The following is an 18,829-nucleotide window of genomic DNA, read 5'->3' on the forward strand; positions in this document are numbered from 1 at the left end:
TAATTAAATTTTTCAAGAAGCATAAAGTTACTTTTAACATGTAAAAATTTTATTAGACTATCTCTATTACAATTATTTAAATTTTAATATTTATTTCTTGATAACAAGATTTTAAATATCGAAAAAATCGAAGAATAATATTTTTTAGTTCTCCATTTTGTATCAAATTTTATTAGGTTTGTTATGTAACTTATAAAACTCGATGGTCAAAATATCGAAAAACAATAGCATAGTTGCTTGTCATCGGCATTGGCAAATCAGTGACCTTAGTAAATCGTAAACCTCACTTATGCTCACATCAGTGCATATTTAATTAGACGGCATTATTGCATTAAACATAAACGAGATAGGTAAATGTATTGCTTTTTTTAAATAATTTCTTTTTAATAATTATATTATTTTTTTAAAAGGTTGAGATTATTGCAAAGTAACATGTTCGTCTAATAGATGTATATTTCTTCCAGTGTGTGAAGGCACCTAATACACTATGTAGATAAATACAGGCATTTGTTATATATTAAACAAGTTAACATTTGCTATTTCCCTGCCATATATTTTTCATTGATGCGGCATTGTGTACAAAAGAAATTTAAGGCATAAAACGCGCGTGAAATATCTAATCAATTGTTGACACAAGTAGCGCATTTATTTTATATTTTATATATATAGTGTCTAATATATGTAATAATATTTAATTGAATAATAAATTAACGCGAATAATGGCACAAAGATAAATACATTTCGCTTCTAATTTTGAGGTATTTCCTTTGTCGTTTAATGTAAAAATATTACATACATAATTACATAATTTAATTTTCACAATGTAGAATACTAACTTTTAACTGATACTTTAATATTTTAATTCAATATTTTACATCAATTGTTTTATACTCATTTCAATAAAATATTACTGATAATGATAAAATACAGATAACAAAAACAATTTTGAGCTCGTATTTTTGTTCTAAACATTTTTGTTTGAGATTTTAGCTAAGCATTTATGTTTTATTTTAATAGAAATACGAAGAAGAAATAATCGCTCTCTGCGATTTTATTAACTATATTTCTTTTCAATTACACCGAACATCAGGCCCATCGTAGATCACTTTAGTTATTTCTTTTTTTCAGAACATTCTTACGCACTAAATTATCTTAATATTGTAATATCGTAGTACCGTAAATATGTTGTGAGTAATTAAGTACTCAAAGTCGCAAGAATCATTAAGATTAATCGATTTCATTCCGGAAATCAGCAAGGAAATCATCTGTCGTCCGATGATTGATGAAAGATCAAGAATATTTAACACTCCGTCGATTATTACACAGTCGTGGTTGTGTATATCGGTGTCACAGCGACGCCGTTGCTGGACGTCGCGGCGTCTTTTTGTCAGCAATGCGTCGTCATCGCGATTGGATCCTGCCTCAACATCGCCGAGGATATTTCGTTGCTCTCCATCCACCTTCTCAGTTCTGGAGGTATCTCGGGTCGCCAAGGAGGCACCTAGAAATTATAATACAAAATAAATATAAGACACAATATCATTATATTAATTAAATATTCATTAGAAAAATAATTGAAGCATTTGCTATGTGAGCCAATGCTTTTCCATTTCATAGTATTATAATTTTAATATTTTTCACTAGCAATATTTTTTAACGGCAATTGAATCGTTCGAAATGGTACGAGTGGCATTAAGTGCATTTACAACTTTTTCCCACCTGCGTCACACCTGCTTCGACATTTCCATTCTGCTTTACCGTACGATTTAATAGTGCGCCAATGACGGTCTCTGCGCTACAATCAAGAAGTCTCTGCTTGCAAATTGCGATGGCTCTTATGAAACCATCGCTCGGCGTAATAAATCGATGCTCCATAAATAAGCTCCTTTCGTCCCAATAAATTATCTGGAATAAACAGTAAATACATTATACTAGGCGAAATGGAAAAATCACTTTTCAAAATACACCTGGGTCTCTTTCTGCACGGTATTTTTTTACACGATTCACATTTACGCGGTTTTTTTAACACGTTTTATTCACATTTTCTCATACGTTTTACTTACTTTTACACGGTTCGCAGAAAATGTCACGAAAATCACGCGTATCCTGTACGAATATTTCAAATCCTCCTTTTCTATCGCCCTTAAGAATATGTACGCGCGTTTATATGTAATATAAACAAACAAGCGTCTTATAATTGGAGTACGAAGATGTCCATAATCACTTTGTTGCAAATCAATTTTTACACGACTTTTTTTACACGATTTTTTTACACGGTACGCATCCACCATGTAAAAAGAGACTCAAATGTATAAGATTCCAAAGTTGTTAAAGAATGTGTTGTTCATTAAAAGTTACGGTAGTACGTAGTTTGTATTTACAATTAGACTTCCTATTTGTGACACATAATCATGACTAATAATGACTTCATACTATTCTCGCGTTTTATAGCCAAATACCCATAAGCGTCAAACACAATACACAAGCGTCTAATAATCTCAAAAATATGTTACAATCTTTGTAAATTTATTTTTTCTACAACAGTTGCGTTAACCAAAAATTTAAAAAAATTTTTTTTTTCACTGTACTCTAACTTAATATTTTAACAAACACAATACATATTTTATATATAAAAATTATAAATATTTAGTGGCTATAATATCTTTGTGCGTTTATATCGCATTGAAACATGTGTCCCTAATTTAAAATATTCGTTAAAGCAAACGTTTCTATAATAAGAACCACATGAGCTTTGAAACTATGCGTCATACAACCGCGCTATGCATTGTAATGAAAAAAACAAAATAGTATTTACACATACATTAGAAATAATAAAAAAGTGCTTCAAAAAAAAATAATTGTACATGGCGTGATTTACATGATGTTTGGTTAGTCGGCAAATAATTACAGTTTTAATGTATGCAATTTTATGAAACGTATTTTGAAATCAATTATTTTTTTATGTGTTGATTATTATATATTATGTAAAAGCTTATTTCGTACTTTATGTAACTATGTTATTCGTGTTTATCAATAATATCAGTATTGTTTAATTTCAGACCGTTGAAAAAAAAAAGAACAAGATTTTTGGAAGATTTTTTTGTACGAATTCAAGTTTGGCCAAGTGCAGCGCATACAGCTCGGAATATCAACGAAGTATGGAGCGAGGGAACGTTAACGAAAGTACAGTCCAACATTGGTTCAAAGATATCGTGATGCAGACGTTAGCCTTGAAGATCGTGAGGGTCGCGGACGGCATTCTTTGGTGGAAGCCGATCAAGGCTTCGGTGGAAGCCAATCCACGTACAACGGTTCGAGATTTTGCAGAAGAATTAAATGTAGAGAAAATAATTATTAAAGAACATTTAAAAGTAATTAGAATGAGAAAAAAACTTGGCAAATGAATTCCCCGCATTAATTGAACGTTGATTGACCACCAAAGAATGTCGTTCGCGACCCTCACAATCTTCAAAACTAATGTCTCCATCACGAAATTTTTTGAACCAATGTTGAACTGTATATTTATTAGCGCTTCCCTCCTACACCGTCCTACATCCTTCGTTGATATATCGAGCTGTTTGCGTTTGGAAGTCTAATTTCGGCCAAGCTTGAACTCATAGAAAAAAATCCTCCAAACATTTTGTTTTTCCATATTTTTTCAACGGTTTGAAATTGAACAAAACTGATATTGTTAATAAACACGAATAATACAGTTAGATAGAATACTAAATAAGCTTTTAAATAATATATAATAATCAACATACAATGAAATAATTTACTTCAAAATATGTTTCATAAAATTGCGGACGACAAAACCGCAATACATAACATGTGTATAATGTTCCGATTCTTGTGGCAGACGTGTAATATATACAACAAAATAATATAACATAATAATACTCCTTATTCATAAAAATACATATATTATTGAATGAAAACGCATATTTAACATTTAAAACGCAATATTGACTGCGGTGGACGGATCATTAAATGCGCAATATATTAGCAAAATCACGCGATCCTTTATTTAGTTATATAACTTTAATTAGGTAAAAATATTTAAATTGTTATACAAAAAATACTCCCTAATTTTTTTTACTTTTTTATATAAACATGAGTTTTTGCGCGATACGTAATTTAATAAATTATTCCAAATTACCTTAGACGTTATTTTAAAAATCGTTAATGGCTTGATGAAACGCCTGTAGCGTATAGTAGCAGCTCCTTGCACCAGGCCTGATCCTTGGGAACAAACTTCTCTGTACAGATCTGTCCTTTCGAAGAAATCGGCCCGCGCAAAATCGAGCTCGCGAAGATACCTCGCGTTGTTCATGTGATACAAGAGAGCATCCACATCAGTGGTAGTGCAAACCCCTGTAAAAGACAATGTGTAATGAAAAATATGTTATAAAAGATTGCACATTGCACAACCAACTGCAATTGGATTGTGTAACTTCGATCTTGATTGCAAATGTGCACTGTGGTTAAGCACGTGATATGTAAATACGCGTTATAAAAAAAAAACTAAAATGAATCAATTATATCTCATGTTTATTTCAACAACACGAGTAATAAACGGTGATAAAAGTTCAATAAAAACTACACAATCCCACGTAGCACAAAACATCCTGAGAACATCCTGATGACTTCCTGACTTCCTAAGGATATCCAGGATGTGCCCAGGATGTTTGGGAATGTGTAGTTTAATACTTCAATAGTTAAAAACATATCAAAAATATGTTAAGCAATTAACTCAAACTTAAAAATAAAAAATTTGATCTGATGCTGAATATATTTAAATCTTACAAAGTAATAACTAGATTTTTGTATAACTAAAATCAGTTCATTATATGCAAGGATCATCCCAGTAAACACAAGCTAACAGTAACATAAATGTTATAATTTCTCACTCAACAATGTAACTGTAACATAACACATGCCTTGTACATAAAAATTATATTGTTGAGTGGGAAATTATAACATTAATGTTATGTTACTGTTACTTTGTGTTTACTGAGATTATATGTAATGTTACATTATAGAAGATAATACTTCAAGAACCGATTGATTTTAACTTCAAAAATTAAAAGAATTAAGGATGCGTAACTGGTCGAGCAGCTGTATAATTACAAACAACTAATCGGTTTGCAATGTTATATTCGCCGGAGAGCTATATACAAATCTCTCTACGAGGAATAACGTAAATACAAAATTAAAGGTAAATTACTGATCACCCGTCAAAGAACATACATTTACAATAACAACGCTTTTTCCATGCCGGAAAGGCTTGAAATTTTGCGCTATTTAAGCGCATTATGATACGCAAATCAATACTCGTCCGGATTTGCGACACGAGCATCCTACCAGCTGATTCTACATGTGGTAGGTCAAGGTTCATGCCATACTGAGATAACCAGGAAAATCGTAAGGATTCTTGGATTATAATACATCCGACATAATCTCTTCGCAATAATCTCTTATCGTAACTGCCTTCTTCATGTTTGTCACTTTTTTTATGGAATAAATATGCATTATGCATATTAGAATAATTTCTGAGAAAAGTATTATGTACTTACTAAAAAAATGTAGCATTTTTCCAATACTCTTGACATTTATTAAATGTTATCGCTTTTAGAAAAATATCATTATATATTTAACCGGATTCTTGTATCCCTTATAAAGTATAATCTTTACACTCTTCTTACATATATAAAAGTCAGACTAAAAAGACTAATTCATTATTTATTTTACTGTCGTTCTATCGTTAAAGAAAAAAAATAATTGATAATTAATAGAATTTTTGTAATTTTATTCATTTGCAGTCAAATACTTTTTCGAGTAGTAATTTTCGTGTAAAGCATAATTTTTTAAGCAAAAGTTAATATTTCTAGAGGAATGTCACGTACCGTAGACCACAGTTTCATCGAAAATGTGCACTCTTTTCTTGCAGAAGCGTGCGAGGAAAACGGTGAGGAACATGCGCAGGAAATAGTGAAGTTCAATGAGGCCATAAAGGAGTACAACGCCCGCAAAAATCCCGACGAGGACCCAGCAAGTCATCATCCTGACCGTCGATCGGGTTGTCACCCCGCGAAAATCGGCGAAACGCTTCCTGTTTGTTCCGTATTAGACTTTGGAAATTCTCCACCGCTGCAACAGCTTGCACCGGTTTATCGATTCGTCTGGGTAGTTGGCAACGTTCGCTGGCCCTTCTCGTCCCGTCAATAAAAACATAGGCTGCCCTCGTACCATTTCGAAAAATTCCGAATTAGCTGCAGCAGCATCGACGGATTCATCTTGAAATGTTTGATGACATCATTCTGACGAACCTTGTGGAAAGAAATTAAAATTATAGGTTTAATTTTCTCTGTGTATCCGAAAAATTAGTACTTTAGATTGATATCTAGCAGTAAGAATAATTTGTCCTTTTGTGGACAATAAAAGCAAATATCTTTCTTAACGAATGTATTCTTAATTAACAGTCTTCGGCTATTATAATTTGACTATTAGCAACTATTATTAAATTTATACAAAATACATGTAAATAAATATAATTACAAAGTATAAATAAAAAATCTGAAAATATCGGCTTAATAAAAATATTATTTATTTTGAAACAGCGATATTAGTTGTGGGAATAATTTTTTTGACATAAAGTAAGTATTACCATAAGAGTAGTCTGGCCCATCACTAATATGTTTGCGCATTTAACATGCTTACTTTTTTAAATCATCGTTATATGCGAAACGTTTCTATACATATTTATTATCCAAGAGACAGTAATCTGGACTTTCAATGTCTAATGGGTTAAGTGTTAATTTTCACACGTCTTCATTTTTCAAAAGTTTCGAATTTAATTAAGGGCATTAACCACAGGCTTAAACAAAACCCAAATCACCGGTTGAATAAAATCTTCAGTACAAATGTGAAAATACACGAAGCTTTTTTATAAATGTTGAAATTACAGATTTGCGTGCTGACGCTAATCGATTTTACCAAATAACAGCCGACTGTCTGCAATTCCCATACGATTTCCATACGATAAAACAAGATGTAATACTGTTCAAATTATTCAAATTGATTTCTCAATAACCATGTTAAAAAAAATTAAATTTTCTATAAAGAACACAAGCGTATTATTTTGTTGAAATAGCTTGAAATGTCTGCTTTGTGAATCATGCTACTGTGAAAAATTCTTGAAAAGTATAGAACTAAAAAAAAATCAGCATTTTTAATTCAGCGAAAAATATTACGTGAGTGTGAATGCGATGCGTCGCAACGTTGAATTTATTTTATTGAAATAAGTAAAAATTGTATGTTTCGTGCATGGTTTCGTGCATATTTCGAATTAATGTGTGATCGTCTTGTGTAATAAAAAAGCAAAATAAAATCGAATAAGGTGAGTCAACTGAACTGTACCAAGGTTACACCAAGGTACAACCTACTTTCGATACTTTCGCGTTTATCAGCGCATTATCAGGCGAGACACGTTTTCTACTCACTCTGTTCTTCTTCCCGAAAATTTAGTATGCACACGTCAAATTCATCTTGTAATACACATGCGCACATACACATATACAAGTGCAATACGTTACTTCCGACGTTTTTTCTGCGGTCGCACTTACAAATTCTCCAGCAATCTTCTATCAATAGATTCAATGAAGAGGCTAATGATTTTCCGGCAAGATTTTCCGTAGACAATCACCAATAACGAACGGGCAAATCACATACAGAATGAAGTCCATCCAGAGAGAGATCCTATCCCGTCGATGACATCTCACGTACTGGTGATCGACGTCCTCAGCCGGCCGCCGTCGCCGGCGCCGAGATGTCCCTTCCCGAAGCTGCATCTGCGCCGAGGACATCCAACTAGGAAGTCGAACTCTTGGTGGGAGGTTCAGGGTGGCTTGTGGAACTTTGACGTCATTCTCGTCTAACAAATTCCAACTATAAAATTGATTTTAGTAATAAATGCAAGCCCCAGGCGAAACAGGAAGCCAGTGAAAACCAATTAAATCACTAGAGGCCAATCAATTAATCAAAACTCAAAGCCATTTATTTGTATTAGTTACTTTAAATAAATATTAAATAAGCATAAATAAAAAGTAATAAATTAATATTAAATATTTTAAATAAGTATTAAATAATGTATTAAAAAATAATCAGTAGGTATAAAGAAACGAAATAACTTCAAATAAAAATTTTTTTTCACACACATTACTAAACATTATTTTATTCAGAACAATATTAATATTTTACTACTTTTTTATCGCCACTTCCATACATACTTGAGAATCTTGAAAAGAGATGAGGAACAATTTGATGGAGCGAAATCATCGAGTAATAAAATATCAATAGAAATACTAGTCTTCGCCACTCGACTCGTGTTTACTGAGGGAAGTGATGTTTGCCTTGCTTCATAGTATAAATGCGTTAATACGACAAAAGATAAGAGCGTGCATACAGAAATCTGGTGTGAAGATAAACAAGATCTAATCTTAAATATATGTACTAAAATGGATCAATATGTGTGTATCACAAAAGGTAAATATTTATTTCCTTTCTTTTTCTTCTAAATTTTTATTACTATTTTTTAATTTATTTCTTATTCTGAAAGCGCATCGTTAAAAAAAAAACAAACTTGAAATCGATTAAATTCCTTCAGGTAGCATAGTGTCCTATCTTTTTACATTTCAAAAATAAACAATATAAAAGCTTATCATTCGTCATTAAGAATTCCGCACGGAAAACCATTTTATAAATAGAATGTATCTCGACGAGACGTATTGCCTAATGTGCGTGAGATATACATAATTGCCGTGTATATACGAGAACATAGTGATTTGATTAACAGCCATTCGAAGGCTAAGCATGTACAAAACAGGCAACACTAATACTACGAGAGCAGATACTTCGACTCTCGCATCAAGGAAGTACTTTCATACGCTAATGTTTTATGGAAAACGCGTCTCAAATAGTCGGCACGAATTCGCAGCGAAATCAAGACAGGAAAAAAGTCACGCACCATGTAAGAATTCTCGCAAACATTTCAACTTGTTTTTTTTTTGTCGCTTTTTTCCCTTATGTCCTATCTCTCTCGCGGCTGATTCGCAAATAACAATAGTACATGTAAATATAAATAGAAATGTGGTGAATTAATGATTATTTTTTTCAATAAATTCCATAAGAAAATTTGTAATCAAGAAAAAAAACACTGATATCTATTACTTTCTGATTTTAAAAATACAATTGTAAAAAATATATGTAAATAAAAATATATAAATACTTTATTCATAATCATTCCATTCACCGTCAAAAAATATTATATTATTCAAAAGTGGTAAAAAAAACAATGATCATCACAATTGTTTTTCAGCCAAAGCATGAAGAAACTCGACAACGAAAGGTTTATCGCTCGAATTGTATGGAGACAATGGAAGATCGTATGGAATGGGAAATACTGGAACGGCTGGATCCTCTTCGTCCTGAATTGGAAATGTCGTTGTCTTCGTCTGAACAGAAATACAAACAAATTTTAGATAATAATATGATTAGAATTAATCAAATATACTTTTTAAAAATATTTCGATGACATTAAATTATTAATATATTAGAAATTAGATTAAAACGTAGTAGCAATAATAGTGCTTACGACGAATTTTGGTATAAATATAACACCAGCTTCATAACTTGATATACAATAGTCGCCTCGGTAAACACCCCAGGCGGCTTTGCTCAGATTCGCACTGGTGAGCACAAACCAAGAAATACTTTTCAAGTCGGGCGAAATTCTTGTGTAAGATTTAATATGAGGCATCGCGCGGTCACGTCCTGTTCGCGTAGCTGTCCACTGGCTAAATAACAATAAAAATCCGTGTATAGAAATAGTAAGTCGCCGCTAAACCACTAATTTGAATAGAAAAAAAAAATAATTGTAGCTTACCATAAATATGATTCTATCCACTCCTGTTTTGAATGCAATTCCTCACTGTATGGCAAACAGCAAGACAAATTTTGGCAATCAAAGCTCTGCTTGTAATTTTCTCTCGATGGATAAATAAACTTGAAGTTCGGAGGACTCTTTGGAAAACCTTTAGATTCTTTCGACATAGACGCAATTATTTCTTTCGACAACCAGCCTTTAAAATTTCGACCAAAACTGCCGACACTGGAACTTTGCGCGATTATAGGCCACTGAGGAGCATCCGGCGGTAATGTGACGTGACGCAATAGAACAAACGCTAATTTTCTATATCCCCATAGACCGCCCTTGTGAGTTCCAGGAACGGAAGCGACAAAAAACACATTTACGGCAGAAAAATCTGCCCTTTGCACCGCCAATATCCACTGTGTTAAAGCTGGGTACTTATATGTTTCTAAATATCGTTTCAGATCCTTTTTAAAGCCCGTTGGAGATTCTCCACCGTTAGGATTCGCAGCTTCTGCAGCCGACAGCAAAGGTAGATGTGGCGAAATCCACAGACTAATTAATACACAATGAGAAAATTACCTATAAACGTTATAGTGCTGATAAAAATATTTAGAAACATTTAACAAACCCTTGTGTTCTATTCTCCCAGTCATCAGAGTACAAATTTGCAGTAGAGACAACCACTCGAATTCCACCATCTTTGTATTGCAAAATCATGATCTTGGAATGATGGCAGCCAAAGTCGCTCGGCATTTCCACATTTATCATAGTAATATTGCTGCCCAATTTTTCATGATCTAAATCATCTTCTCTAGAGCCATATAGTATCAACATGTCAGTACGTTGACCAGCCAACAGATACTGTAAACATAGCCAACCAACATCAACCATAAAATTCAGATGAAGACTGTTGACAATCTCTCCAAGACTTCTATCAAGAATCTCAGGAAAAGTGATGGAGAATTGTTGATTATAAGTCTCCTCAGACTTTTCAATTCTTGAGAAAAATATGTTGTAAGGATCTGATAAGGCATATTTTGTTGCAAATTCTCCTGGTTCCACAAATGAATGTTTTATCATTGAAATAGCTTTCTGTCTGACTTCTTGCCTAGATTTTTCAGAATTACAAGCTTGATACATATTCATGAGCATATAGATAAAAGATGCATAAGAGTTCGCATCACTTGGGGAACTGCTTTGAAGTTCACTATCTTGCTGTGAATCACTAATATCCTCCTTATCATTGCTTTCTAGGCTTATCTGTTTTATCTCCTCTAGGCTTATCTCTTTTATCTTGTCTTTTGCAGAGGAACTGGATGGTTCTAAGCTTTTCCCCCTTGTCTGTAAAAAAATTTACACATATTAAATTTATTACTCTTATCTTCTACAGATTCTCTTTCCATTTTACTAACTTTGCTTTCTGAAGCTTCTTCATCGCTCGAAGCTCTAGAAAGTGCTTGTGCTTCTGCATCCATTTGTTTGAGCTTATCTTCCCTTCTCTGCGTCATTACTTTCTTATGCGTCTTTACTTTTTGTTTCAAATCTTCTTTATCATCTAATACAGCAATAGATAAAGATTCTATTTTGGAAGATAAACTACTAGTCGCAGGTAAAACATTCACTTTGTTTTGGTCTCTTTCCTTTCTAAGCACTATTTGTAGTACTTTCAACTGATCCATCAATTGTGTACGATCATTACATGTAAAACAGAGAACTTCTGGTATTTCTATGATACCGTCCAATTGATTGATCAGTAATTTCTCCACTAAAATTCAGAAAAAAATTAATTAACTCGTCTAATTATATGAATTAAAAAATATAAATACATAGTTACAGTGTGGATGTGACATTTCACTGAAATGAATCGGATTTTTCTGATAACATTTTTCCATAAATGGACAAGGTTGCTTTGCTAAAATATTAAATGAATAATCTTTCGTTATTTCAAAACACAAAAGTATGACATACATATAACGCTTATAATCATTCTTACCTATAGAATTCATTGTCTTAAATCAGATATGAATTAAGGTGGTTTGAACGAAATAATAATCTACAAAGAAAAATTCTCATTGATCTTGATAACAATTAACACAACATTATGTTACTATAAAATTTTTTTCAAATGACAATTGTTTGAACATAATCATTTGGTTAACACATTCCACATTATCGAGTTATAAAACATATTGGCACTGACTGGATCTGCAACAGTGAATCACTATCAGTGATGTAAGTCAGCTGATTCACAGCCGCATGAAATCGTGATGGAAGGGCACGCACACAAGCGATAACCGTGTCCATGTGCATTCCCCACTCGGCTCTGCTTCGGATATTAGAAAAATATTTAACTTATGTCTTGTTTCTCTCGCGATTGATTCGCGAATAACAATAATACATATAAATATAAATAATAGAAATGTCGTAAATTAATGGTTATTTCTTTTTATAAATTCCAAAAAAAAATTTTTAATCAAGAAAAAAACGTTGATATTACTTAATTTTAAAAATACACTTGTGAAAAATACATGTAAATACAAATATAAATACTTTACTTACAAGCATTCCATTTACTGTTAAAAAATATTTTATTGTTCAAAAGTGGTAAAAAAAAAAACAATGGTCAAAATTATCTTTTACTCATAGCACTAAGAAATTCGCTAACGAAAGGTTTGTCACTCGAATCGTATCGGCACAATGGAAGATCGTATGGAATGGGGAATACCGGAACGGCTGGATCCTCTTCCTCCTCAATTGGAAATGTCGTTGTCTTCGTCTGAGCAGAAATACAAACAAATTTAAGATAATAATTTCATTAGAATTAATCAAATATACTTTTTTAAAATATTTTGATGACATTAAATTATTAATATATTAGAAATTAGATTAAAATATAGTAGCTATAATAGCGCTTACGATGAATTTTGGTATAAATATAACACCGGCTTCATAACTCATTATATAATGGTTGCTTCGTTGAACTCCCCAGGCAGCTTTGCTCAGATTTGCACTGGTGAGCACAAACCAAGGAATACTTTTAAAGTCGGGCGAAATTCTTGTGTAAGATTTAATATGGGGCATCGCGCGGTCTCGTCCTGTTCGCATAGCTCTCCAATGGCTGAATAATAATAAAAATCTGTGTATAGAAATAACGAGTCGCTTCTAAACCATCACGTTAATAGAAAAAGACAATTATTACCATAAATAAGATTCTATCCACTCTTGTTTTGAATGCACTTGTGCACTGTATGGCAAACAGCATGACAAATTTTGGCAATCAAAGCTCTGCTTGTAATTTTCTACCGATGGGTAAATAAACTGGAAATTCGGATGACTCTTTAAACCTTTAGTAGTTTCTCTCGACATACACGGAACTATTTCTTTCGACAACCAGCTTTCAAAATTTGGACCAAGACTGCCGATGCTGGAGCTTTGCGCGACTATAGGCCACTGAGGAGCATCCGGCGGCAGTGTGGCGTGACGCGATAGAACATATGCTAGTTTTCTGTGTCCCCAAAAATCGACTTCAATATCTTTGTGGGTTCCAGGAACAGAAGCGACGAGAAACACATTCACGGCAGAAAAGTCTGCCTTCCGCACCGCCCATATCCACTGTGTTAAAGCCGGGTGTCTATATTTACTCAAATATCGCTCGAGATCCTTCTTGAAGCCCGTTGGAGATTCTCCATTGCTGGGATTTGCAGATTCCGGAAGCAGAGGTAGATGCGGCGATATCCACAGGCTATTTAATACAATGAAAAAAATATGTTATTTGTAAACCTCACAGTACTGATATTTAACAAACATTTAACAAACCCTTGTGTTCTATTCTCCCAGTCATCAGAGTACAAATTAGCAGTAGAGACAACCACTCGAATTCCATCATCTTTGTATTGCAAAATCATAATCTTGGAATGATGGCAGCCAAACTTGTTCGGCATGTCTACATGTATCATAGTAATGTTGCTGCCCAATTTTTCATGATCTACTCTATCACCATATAGTATCAACATGTCAGTGCGTTGACCAGCCAACAGATACTGCAAACATAGCCAACCAACATCAACCATAAAATTCAGATGAAGACTGTTGACAATCTCTCCAAGACTTCTATCGAGAATCTCAGGAAAAGTGATGGAAAATTGTTGATTATAAGTTTCCTTAGACTTTTCAATTCTTGTGAAAAATAAGTGGTAAGGCGCTGAGAAGGCATATTTTATTGCAAATTCTCCTGGTTCCACAACTGATACCATGTGTCCAGAACGTCTCATCATTTGAATGGCTTTCTGTCTGACTTCTTTCCTAGATTTTTCAGAATTGCAAGCTTGATACATATCCATGATGGATGTTCCTGCACGGGAGCTCGCATTACTTGTAGAACTGCTTTGATAATCACTAATATCTTGCTGAGAATCACTAATGTCATCATTGCTCTCTAAACTCATCTGTTTTATCTTCTTTCTTACAGAGGAACTCGATGGTTCTTGACTTCTCTTCCTTGTCTAAAAAATTTATATTTATTATATTTATTACACTTATCTTCTACAGATTCTTTTTCCATTTTACTAACTTTGCTTTCTGAAGATTCATCACTGCTCAAAGCTCTAGAAAGTGCTTGTGCTTCTGCATGCATTTGTTTGAGCTTATCTTCCCTTCTCTGCGTCATTACTTTCTTATGTTTCTCTATTTTTTCTTTCAAATCTTTTTTAGCATCTAATGGATTCACTTTATTTTTGTCTCTCTCCTTTCTAAGCACCATTTGTAGTACTTTTAATTGATCCATCAATTGTGTACGATCATCACATGTAAAATGGAGAACCTCAGGTATTTCAATAATTCCGTCCAGCTGGTTGATCAGTAATTTCTCCACTAAAATTCAGAAAAAAATTAATTAACTCGTCTAATAAATATATATGTAATTAAAAAATATAAATAAATAGTTACAGTGTGGATGTGACATTTCACTGAAATGAATCGGATTTTTCCGATAACATTTTTCCATAAAAGGACAACGTTGTTTTGCTAAAATATTAAATAAATTATTTTTTATTATTTAAAAATACGAAAATATGACATACATATAACGCTCATAATCATTGTTACCTATAGAATTCATTGTCGTAAATCAGATATTAATTGAGGTAGTTTAAACAAAATAATAATTTACAAAGAAAAATTCTCATTTATCTTGATAATAATTAACACAACTAAAATTTCTTTCAAATGACAATTGTTTGAACATAATCATATGGTTAACACATTCCACGCATCGCTGCCGTGAACAGTCGTAAACTAACAAATAATTGAATAGAGTGTTACCTATGTGAAAGTTGAAGCCAGTAAATTTTGCACTTTTTGTCCAATATAGCTACATCCAAAAACCAATAGAAAGATTTGCTTTTTAGGGACAAAAATAAGGTTGCCAACACTTTTAGAATGCACATTTTCCTATTGGATAATAAAATGTCATCGAATGTAGGGTATATTCTCCCAGAGGGCGTTGATGATCTCCCAGTTTCACACAAGATAAAATTTGTATGTTCTGCTAATTCTACGTAATATTACATAAGTGTACGATAATAATTAAAAGAAGTTTAAAAAGTTTAATTATTCTGTATGACGACGATTGATCCCTGTAAAAAATTTGCGTGTAAATTACAAAAGTGCTTGAAAGGTTTGTACAATTTAATGCATTAAAACATCACAATCACAATTTCTAACCTCTTTCTTGTGAGACTATTTTAAAAATCAGTGTCAAAAAACCAATTAAATATCATATGGTTGACGGCACACAATAAAAAACAAAGACTATTTTAAAATATATGAACTATTTTAGACAAACGAGATATTTAACATTAATATATTGATTAATATAGTGATAAAAAGTGATAGCAACATGATATGTGTATGTTAAAGAAATAATTAATAAGTATGAATGATAAGATGTTGTAATAAACCTATATCTGACTTTTTATTAAATATTGTAAATCTTATTAAATGTTATAGTTATGCATATTTTATATTTTTAGATAATGTTTATCAACCATCTCGCTGTGAAGAAGTAATTGAGGAATTAAGACAGTGTTGTTTGAAGCATTCTTCTATCTCCATAGTTTGCGATGGTATAAATACTTCTGAACCATATAAACATAACACTGTTGATTATGTGAGTCTAATATCTAGTTCACTGAAACTTTCTTTTGATTCGAGAAAACAATTATCTTTTAATTATAATATTTTAATAAATTCCATCCTTTTTCCAGCGAAAAGTTCTGAAATAAACAAGTCATAAAATGCCAAGTGACTTTAGGGCAAACTTACCAAAAAGGAAGGGTTTTATGCACCGTCATCCACGTGCATTTATTCTCTTAGGTTTATCATTTTCTATGTGTATCTTTTTTAGCAAACCCATTTATGATATTACTTTTGCGACTCCAGAACAAAGAAGTCAGAGTACAATTTCTGCCAGATTAAAATAAATTTGTGTATATAAAAGAATGGAAAGTGTAAAAAAAGCTAAGGGCAGACTGAAACAATATCCGACTTTGATAGCTCGATGCCACGAAGCAGCATCAAAATATGCATCTTGTGTGTTAGCGAAATCTAACTTAGAAAAGAACGCTTGCGCCGCGGAATTCAACGAATTGAAAAGATGTCTTGTGAAAGCCGCAGCAAGCAGTAGTACAAGATTATAAACAAGATTGACAATTGACTAGTAGATATCTGTGTCTTTGATTTACACGCCTTTACCTTTAATTCTAAAATGATAAACATGATACGCAGTAAAATAAGTAACATGTCATTCATGTCACACTGCCTATCAGCATTCACTGTACGATTAGTCTTAATATTGTACGCCAATTTTCACGACGTATATTTTGCTGTGCCGTACACAGACGTAGATTATAAAGTATTTACCGATGCCGCTAGGCATGTAGTAGAACAACGATCACCGTTCGAGCGTCATACTTATCGCTATTCGCCGTTTTTGGCTTGGCTTTTGATACCGAACGTCGTATTGCACAAAGACTTCGGAAAGGTCTTATTTTCCGTAGTAGATATACTGATAGCAGTCTTGATCAGAAATATTCTGGCGCGACAGAAATGTAACGAGACCGTAAAAAATTTCTGCGCGCTCTTATGGCTCTATAATCCACTAACGTTAGTGATCTCGACGAGAGGCAACGCGGATTCGTTAGCAGTTCTCTTAGTTACCCTTACATTAGATTTATTGCAGAGAGATAAAGTTACATTAGCCGGATTGTTACACGGGGTATCTGTACATTTTAGATTGTATCCGTTGATATTCAGTCTGCCTATGTTCTTATCTCTGTGTAAGGATAATCGGTTTTTACCGAACAAGAACCAATGGAAGCTTATGCTGAGTTGCGCATTTTCGATTTTTACTTTAACAATCACGGGTTATTATTTGTACGGCTTTCAGTTCTTGCACGAAAGCTTTCTATATCATTTAATGCGTAAAGATGCCAGGCACAATTTTTCTGTATATTTTTACATGCTTTATTTATCTGCTAATCAACCGCAGAATGTAATCCAGAAAATTCTTATGTTTCTGCCGCAATTGGTGCTCTTATTAATGTCATCGTATTATTATTCGGAAAAATCTAAACTGCCATTCGCTATGTTCATTCAAGCAACAATCGCGGTGATGTACAATCCGGTGATAACGTCTCAATACTTTTTTTGGTTTTTGTCTCTATTACCTCTGTGCCTGCCAAATATCGAAATGAGTCTGCGTAGATGCGTATGTTTAATATGTTCTTGGATCTTAAGCCAAGGTGTTTGGTTGTTAACTGCGTACATGCTAGAATTCCAAAATTTCAATTCGTTCAATTTTCTTTGGATATCTAGTCTTCTATTTTTTGCTGTTAATGTAAAAATTTTAGTTGATATTATTGATCATTATAAAAATTGATTATAAACGCGTAACATTTAATGTACGTATTATCCTTTATATGTTTGCAAGAAATAAATGACTTAAGAAAAATCAACCATGCTACCCAGGAAGCAAAATGTTGGCAGATCGACAACAAATTTGATCAAATTTGAATCGCCAACATTTAGCTGTCTGGATAATTTTCATTATACTCTTTTAATGATTATCGTTAAAAGTGATGAATGCATGAAAACATTATGTAAAATAAATGTGCAATCAATGATTCAAAAGAAAATTACATAAAATTTTCAACTTAATATATACAGGATGTCACAAAGCTATTTAAATTTTGTTTATGAATTCTTTACACAAATTGAAATCGATTTTTGTTTAATATAACACTGATCATCATTTATTTTTACACTTTCATAATTTTACATTTTAAATAATACAATGTTAAAAATAAAACTTATATGTGTGTTTATAAAAAATCTCAATTTTAGAATTCTGAATATAATAGTAGAAATTTATGACATCCTGTACTATTTATTTGTAAAGTATGTCAAGGATAATAGATGATGGATTGTTCAAAAAACTTGAATTTATTTAAGTTTTAATAAAAAAGCACATATTATCTACAAGTCTAATTATTTATAAAGTATCACTTTCATTAGTCTACGCGGTACTTATATCGGCGGTAAAAATATCAGACGAGTTATAATGATTCTTAATTTTATTTTTTTGCAGGAATACAAAATACTTATTTACAGATAGCTTCATAAAGTAATAGTGGTAGATTCTGAAAAGGAATGTAGATATAGTAGTAATAATACAATAATCGTAAATCTTACTATAATAATCTAGATTAACTGTGAGCAAGAGCATCTCTTGGATCATTTTCCGAGATTTTTTTTTTTTTCATCGATTCGATTGTTCTAAGCTGCTAAATATTATGACGTTAATATTATTGGGCCATTTCTTGTCAGATTATACGAGTTACG

General features: G+C 32.5%; 4 protein-coding genes across 5 annotated transcripts; 1 reads left to right on the forward strand and 3 right to left on the reverse strand.

Moving 5' to 3' along the window:
• Window positions 1–435: 435 nt before the first annotated feature.
• Window positions 436–7,873, reverse strand: LOC105677850 (protein THEM6). Of its 2 annotated transcripts, none has more exons than XM_012376723.2 (5): window positions 7,626–7,873; window positions 5,907–6,329; window positions 4,160–4,374; window positions 1,720–1,905; window positions 436–1,501 (listed from the first exon to the last, which is right to left on the reverse strand). In XM_012376723.2, exons 2-5 carry the CDS (start codon window positions 6,061–6,063, stop codon window positions 1,388–1,390), a joined length of 672 nt encoding a protein of 223 aa, XP_012232146.1. In that variant the 5' UTR covers window positions 6,064–6,329; window positions 7,626–7,873; the 3' UTR covers window positions 436–1,387. The 2 variants fall into 2 exon arrangements, with proteins under 2 accessions (XP_012232146.1, XP_067209887.1); XM_067353786.1 differs by lacking the exon at window positions 7,626–7,873 and adding an exon at window positions 6,668–7,388.
• A 342-nt stretch (window positions 7,874–8,215) lies between these two features.
• Window positions 8,216–12,367, reverse strand: LOC105677828 (probable tyrosyl-DNA phosphodiesterase). The gene is made up of 8 exons (XM_012376699.2): window positions 12,215–12,367; window positions 11,925–12,136; window positions 11,766–11,843; window positions 11,344–11,696; window positions 10,560–11,272; window positions 9,944–10,483; window positions 9,653–9,854; window positions 8,216–9,512 (listed from the first exon to the last, which is right to left on the reverse strand). The coding sequence occupies exons 2-8, from the start codon at window positions 11,935–11,937 to the stop codon at window positions 9,360–9,362; spliced, it is 2,052 nt and encodes a 683-aa protein (XP_012232122.2). The 5' UTR covers window positions 11,938–12,136; window positions 12,215–12,367; the 3' UTR covers window positions 8,216–9,359.
• A 133-nt stretch (window positions 12,368–12,500) lies between these two features.
• LOC105677829 (probable tyrosyl-DNA phosphodiesterase) lies at window positions 12,501–15,254 on the reverse strand. Its single transcript, XM_012376700.2, has 7 exons — window positions 15,035–15,254; window positions 14,876–14,953; window positions 14,502–14,800; window positions 13,748–14,433; window positions 13,131–13,673; window positions 12,848–13,049; window positions 12,501–12,707 (listed from the first exon to the last, which is right to left on the reverse strand). The coding sequence occupies exons 1-7, from the start codon at window positions 15,045–15,047 to the stop codon at window positions 12,561–12,563; spliced, it is 1,968 nt and encodes a 655-aa protein (XP_012232123.2). The 5' UTR covers window positions 15,048–15,254; the 3' UTR covers window positions 12,501–12,560.
• A 1,371-nt stretch (window positions 15,255–16,625) lies between these two features.
• PIG-M (Phosphatidylinositol glycan anchor biosynthesis class M) lies at window positions 16,626–17,943 on the forward strand. Its single transcript, XM_012376701.2, has one exon. The coding sequence runs from the start codon at window positions 16,695–16,697 to the stop codon at window positions 17,865–17,867; it is 1,173 nt and encodes a 390-aa protein (XP_012232124.1). The 5' UTR covers window positions 16,626–16,694; the 3' UTR covers window positions 17,868–17,943.
• Window positions 17,944–18,829: the final 886 nt, after the last annotated feature.

Source organism: Linepithema humile, chromosome 4 (genome assembly GCF_040581485.1).
Source record: "Linepithema humile isolate Giens D197 chromosome 4, Lhum_UNIL_v1.0, whole genome shotgun sequence".
NCBI lineage: Eukaryota > Metazoa > Arthropoda > Insecta > Hymenoptera > Formicidae > Linepithema > Linepithema humile.

What these genes read in the sequence shown, in the direction of transcription:
- LOC105677850 (XM_012376723.2), bottom strand. Translation starts at nt 6,063, where the DNA reads ATGATGACTTGCTGGGTCCTCGTCGGGATTTTTGCGGGCGTTGTACTC. An exon ending in CGATGAAACTGTGGTCTACG is followed by an intron (nt 4,375 to 5,906) that starts GTACGTGACATT and finishes TGTCTTTTACAG; the next exon opens with GGGTTTGCACTACCACTGAT. An exon ending in TCGAAGCAGGTGTGACGCAG is followed by an intron (nt 1,502 to 1,719) that starts GTGGGAAAAAGT and finishes TATAATTTCTAG; the next exon opens with GTGCCTCCTTGGCGACCCGA.
- LOC105677829 (XM_012376700.2), bottom strand. An exon ending in TGAAATGTCACATCCACACT is followed by an intron (nt 14,801 to 14,875) that starts GTAACTATTTAT and finishes TCTGAATTTTAG; the next exon opens with TGGAGAAATTACTGATCAAC. An exon ending in TATTTATACCAAAATTCATC is followed by an intron (nt 12,708 to 12,847) that starts GTAAGCGCTATT and finishes ATTTCTGCTCAG; the next exon opens with ACGAAGACAACGACATTTCC.
- LOC105677828 (XM_012376699.2), bottom strand. An exon ending in AAGAAGCTTCAGAAAGCAAA is followed by an intron (nt 11,273 to 11,343) that starts GTTAGTAAAATG and finishes ATTTTTTTACAG; the next exon opens with ACAAGGGGGAAAAGCTTAGA. An exon ending in TATTTATACCAAAATTCGTC is followed by an intron (nt 9,513 to 9,652) that starts GTAAGCACTATT and finishes ATTTCTGTTCAG; the next exon opens with ACGAAGACAACGACATTTCC.
- PIG-M (XM_012376701.2), top strand. Translation starts at nt 16,695, where the DNA reads ATGATAAACATGATACGCAGTAAAATAAGTAACATGTCATTCATGTCA.